At 38.4% G+C, this 5,786-nt stretch overlaps 1 protein-coding gene across 1 annotated transcript in view; it reads left to right on the top strand.

Moving 5' to 3' along the window:
- Nucleotides 1-5,786, top strand: part of MYLK4 (myosin light chain kinase family member 4) — a 143,771-nt gene that overhangs the window by 121,798 nt on the left and 16,187 nt on the right. The window contains exons 9-10 of the mRNA XM_044668285.1: nt 548-689; nt 4,666-4,736. Of these exons, the coding sequence (XP_044524220.1) occupies nt 548-689; nt 4,666-4,736 (213 nt within the window). The remainder of the gene's footprint in view (nt 1-547; nt 690-4,665; nt 4,737-5,786) is intronic.

The raw sequence follows: 5,786 nt of genomic DNA, 5'->3' as shown, positions 1-5,786 counted from the left end.
CCCCCCCCCATCTGTCTGTCTCTCCCCCTTCTCTCTTATCTCCTCTCTGTCTCTCTGTCTGTTTCTGTGTCTCTGTCTCTGTCTCTGTCTCTTCTCCTTTCTCTCCTCTGTGTCTCTGACTCTCCCTCTCCTCTTCTCTCTCCTCTTCTCTCTCTCTCCCCTCTTCCTCCTGTCTTCTCTCTCTTTTCTCCTCCTCCTCTCTCCTCTCTCCTCTGTCCTCTCTCTTCTCTTCACCTCTCTCTCTCTCTCTCTCTCTCTCTCTCTCTCTCTCTCTCTCTCTCTCTCTTTGTCTCTCTGTCTCTGTCTGTCTGTCTGTGTCTGTCTGTGTCTGTCTGTCTGTCTGTCTGTCTGTCTCTCTCCTTTCTCTCTTCTCTCCTCTCTGTCTCTCAGTCTCTGTGTCTCTGCCTCTGTTTCTGTCTCTCCCCCCACTCCCCATCCCCAGCTGCCTTTCTATCATGATAATTAGGGAGTATAAATTGCCACTCTATGAGATGCAAAATGAATGCTTAAAATAAAACTCAAGTTTTTCTACTGCTTTTCTCAATAGTGTGGATGGAGGTGAACTGTTTGATCGAATTATTGATGAAAACTACAATTTAACTGAGTTGGATACCATTTTATTCATCAAGCAGATATGTGAGGGGATCAGACACATGCATCAGATGTACATCCTTCACTTAGATCTGAAGGTAAAGTATGTGCTTTGTATCATGTAAAATGTTAACCTTTTCCCATCTGGCCCCAAATATATGTTCGGGTCCCCGTGGGACATCATGCCTTGCCCATTTATATCACGGCTAACTTAGGAGATAAGAATCCTCTCCTCGAACTTTTTTCCCACCCTTATCTGGGCTGTTCTAATCTTTCAGGGCGAATTATTAGAAATCCCCCATGTCCAATTCAACAAATAATTCCACAATTGAATTAAGCACCTGCTAAATAACTTGGGCTTAGTATTGGGGGTGATCCAGAGTTCACATACAACATGGTCTCTACCTTTATGCAGCTCCTCCGGCAGTGACATGAACACTAAAAAGCCTGGCTGGAATAGTTAGCCGCCTCCCAAGTGTTTCTCCTCATTATTTTCAGATGTGTGTGGGGGAGGACTTCAAATAAATCAGCCTTCTCCTAGTTGAAAACAGGTTAGCCAATTCTACTGGATCTTCCAGGAATTTTCAGGGCTGTTTCGAGTTCTTGATTTTCAGGGACGATGGAGAATTGAGTAGCACACTGGGGAGATGGGGTGCTAGGCAGCTAGACTCACGTTACAGAAGTGCCTGGGAGCAGAGCAGAAGGGGGCAGAGGAATGGCTGGCACCAGGGATTAGTGAGATCAAGAGGCATGTGTCAGGGGTGATGGAGGCAGGCTTTCCTTCCTCTTCACTTTCTCCTCTGCCTTTCCTTTCTTTCCCCCCACTTCCATCCTACCTATAATCAGTAAACAATGACTAAAAACCCCAGGAACTCTGGTGAATTGGCCTGATGGAATAGAACACCACAAAGGCTACCTTCTCTTTTACAAAATGAGGGGGTTGAAGTCAATCATCTCTCACATTTCCTCCAGTTTCAAAAGCTCATGAACTCTGAAGATAGATCAATCAGACATTTTCAGAGCTCTAAGTCTATACTAGCCTAATAATGGTGAATGAGGAAGAATATAGGATAAAAATAACAGCCAGCACTTTATATAATAACAATAATAATAAAGCACTTTAAAGTTTGATTTCAATTGATTCTCACAATAGCTCATTATGGTAGGTGCTATTTCCCCCACTTTACAGATGAGGAAACTGAGGTTAATAGAAGTTAATAGATTCTAGAAAGTATCTGAGAATGGAATTCAACTCAGGTCTTCCTGAATTCATGTCTAGTACTATCCAGTCTACTGATTAACCGCCATGCATACATATATGTTCCTATATATTCATACATGTACACAATGGTGTCATGGCTACTAAAACAATTATGTATGCATGCCTCAGGAAGGCAGGAGTCAGTCAATGTCTCTGTATCCTCTAGGACAATTGAATGTACAGAAGATGTACTTAAGTATTGAAAGGAAGGAAAAAGAAGAGGAAGTAAAGAAAGTGAATGTACATATTTGAAGAACTTGCATGAACTTGAATGAATTAACTCCATTTAAATAGGCCTCCTTACTTTCATCTTTCTTGCTTTACTTTGGCTCCCTATTGCCCCAGTAGACATGTGATGTTCACCTCTGCTCCCAGTTCAGAGGTAGGGGTATATAGAGATTTTTACAAGAACTTCAGAGCATTTGGTAAAGAACTGAGAATAATTCTATGTGCTTTTGCAAAGCATTATTAATTTAGTGTGAATATTCCACAAACAAGTCCCAAAGGGCCCTGATCCGTCTGGGAATAGACAATGATACACTAGAAACCTAATGACTCCTACTTGAAGTTTATAATGTATTAACTACTGAGGATTTGTTGTGGGCTGTATAATTAGGCAGCTTCTCATACCTATTTTGCTTGACTAAATGACAATGGAAAAATCTAGATAAATTACAAGAGATATTGAAAAAGTGTCCCAGATGGCTCTGTTCTCCAAATTCTATTGAAAAGCAAGGTTATTCTGCAAAAGCATTCCATAATATTTCAAAAACTTTCAATATAATAATATAATAATCTAAATAGATTTAGAGCTGGAAAGAATCTTGAAGCCTAGCATATCCACCCCCCCCCTTTATTCAGAAGAAGAAAATGAGGCACAGAGATTAAGTAATGTACCCAGGGTTCACTCAACTAATGAGTATCTGAAGCAAGAATTTGAAGCTAGGTCTTCCTGATTCTCAAGTCTAGTGGATGGAGATCTATTATTCCATACTGTAGGGTATGGGGTATGCAAGGAAGACTGGTATTTCTGGTGTGATGGCTTGCTGAGCTCTTTTCAGGGCTGTTTCCCTTCTCTGGGGTCCATCTGCCACCCAGTTTTCATCCATGGCTCCGAGAAGCCGTAGCTTTCAAAGCAGCTACACCCTTGTAAAAAATGTCTTGGCAGACAGGCTAGATCAGTGAGGGTCATAATAGACAGGTCTCAGACCCATCAGTGAGTGGAGTGATGTCTACTTCAATCATCGTGAAGACTTTCCCTAGTGGAAGGGGCAAATGAGAATACTTTGCTCTAATGACCTTAAAGCTTGTGGAAGCAGGTTTAGAACTTGGTCTGACACTAAAGATGCCAATGATTATCCACTGCTTCTTGACTTTGGCCACTGGACTTCTTTTTTTCTTTTAATTTGCCACTGGACTTCAATGACTCTGGAAGATAAAGTGAGGCTGACAACTTTACAGAACTCTGCCTCAATTATATCCAATTTATGTGTGAGTCAAAAGACATCCCCAGTGAAGCTATTTTGGTCCTCTTGGAGTATGGAGAACATCATCCAACCAACTATTCCATGTTGCCCTTCACTCATTGGAGCATGAGACAGTAGCCTGTAGAAATAATTAATGGCTAAGCATCTACACATGATGTGGTTCAGATGTGTTTTAATAAAAGGCTTCAAAATTCAGTGAACCCAATTTCCACTCAAGGGAAAGAAATTCTTCAGTATTGAAAAGGAAATGTTACATAACCTTTTAAAGAACAATAATATATTGCAGTTGGAAAGGGCTTTTCACTTTTCTAACCAATTTCACATCTATTATTCTTTCATTCAGTCTTCACTATAACATTGTGAGTAAAGGTAGGGTCAGCCTCATTGTAGCTACTCGATAAATAACAAAAGTGAGGGACAAGGATGTTTATGAGTGTCTCAGATTAATTCATAGCAGAAGAAGGACCAGAAGGTTGGTCTACTTGACTCTATGCACCAACTGGAATCCTAAGTACTTTCCACTGGAATTCCAAGTTCAGTTTGGAGTTCTACTTTCGTTTCAGTGAAAAACTTTAGGGAAATCCTTTCTTAGTTATGTAACTAATTTTTCCCCAGTCTAAGGGGATCATTATAATAAACAAATTGCATCATGCTGAAAGATGGTCTACAAAATCTGAATGCTATTACTTCTAACATTTCTTTTTTGTTAATTCACTGAAGAAACTCCAGATTTCTAAGCTAGCACCATATTTCAGGGGAAAGACTTGTGTTTAGAGTGTGAACATTAGAACTGTAGCTACAAAATGTTAAAATGAATAAAAATTAATATAAACATGCTTTTTTAGGCTCTGGAGGCAAGTCTGTAGTATCAAAAGAGTATAAAAATTTTCTTTCATTTTCAGTGCAGCTAATAAGGAAATCCAGCTGTCTGTTAGAACTAGGTTGAAAACATATGTCTGTAGTAAGAGAATTCTCCCTCAACTAGAGTAGAAATCATACTTAATGGTTTTGGAAGTTTTATGTCAAATCTGAGAAAACATCTTAGTAATATTCTCCTTCCCTTACTTCCCTAGAGAAGGTCTATGTCTGAACTTATGTGTTATGTTAAATGGAAGAACCATGAAGAGGAGAAGGCGATCTTGGCAGACTACATCAAACCTCAACTGCCACATAATTAAAGGAGAAAATACCCACACAAAAAAAATGTGCGCCAAACCGAAAGCCCTGATAGGCTTATCCTGTTCACTGTCCTATATTTAGTCATGGTTCAAATACAATTCAGTTGAATGATAACTGCTATCCTTTCTAATGTCTTTCTCCTGGCAGCCTGAGAACATCCTGTGTGTAAGTCGAGATGCCAAACAAATAAAAATTATTGATTTTGGATTGGCAAGAAGGTACGTTTTTGTGTGCTTAGCTATTACTTTATAGGAGTAGTATGAGTACTTTACTCAGGTCTGAAATGTCTTGCTTTCATACATCCATTTAGGAAACACTAAAATCAAAATCACTCCATCATTTGAAAATAATGAATCTGTATAATTTTAGGATGTATTGGTTCAAAATATTTGATAATTTGCCTTAGATATAAAATTTACCTGTGTTCTTTTTGAAAAGAGAAGACCTACTAAAGTACGTTAATAGTGCAAAGATAAATATTTCTTTGAATGTTGCTAAAGACCATCTACCCTTATCAATAAATTAAAGCAGACTTAGTGAGGTCTTCTTATGTGGCAATCTTTTATTAGTACTTCTAGAGATTGTATGTATATGTATGTATAACTTCACAGAGATAATAATATTTAGCATTTTATAATTAAGGTTTGCAAAGTACTTTACAAAGATCTTATTTTATCCTCTCAACAATCCTTGAAGTTATTATTATTCCTATTTTATATTTAAGGAAATAGAGGAAAAGAGGAGTTACAGTGACTTGGCCAGAGTCATAGATACCAAAATATCAGAGGTAGAGTTAAAACTCAGGTCTTCCTAATTGCAGGTCCAGCATTTAATGCATTGTACCACCTAGCTACTTTAATGTATGTGATGTCTATATAATAAGTATATGTGTGAATATATATGTTATACATATATATATATATTATATAAGAGAGGGAAGGAAACAATTCTTTATTAAGTACCTACTATGTGCCAGACACTGTGTTGAGTGTTTTAGAAATACTACCTTATTTGGTCCTCACAAACAATCCTGGGAGGGAAGTGCTATTATGATATATCATATCATATATAGGGTGTCTCAAAAGTCTTATAGTTTTTAACTATATGCACTAAAATTTTTGGAGCACTCTGTATGTGTATGCCAATCAGCAAAGTTTGTTAAACACATACTATGTTCCAGATACAAGACAAGGTACCAGGGAAACCTAGATAAAAGAATGAGTCCCTCTCTCCCTCTCTCTCTCTCTCTCCCTCTCCCTCTCCCTCTC

This window comes from Gracilinanus agilis, chromosome 1, assembly GCF_016433145.1.
Source record: "Gracilinanus agilis isolate LMUSP501 chromosome 1, AgileGrace, whole genome shotgun sequence".
In the NCBI taxonomy this organism is placed as follows: Eukaryota; Metazoa; Chordata; class Mammalia; order Didelphimorphia; family Didelphidae; genus Gracilinanus; species Gracilinanus agilis.
This window is presented reverse-complemented; position numbering and strand designations above follow the sequence as displayed.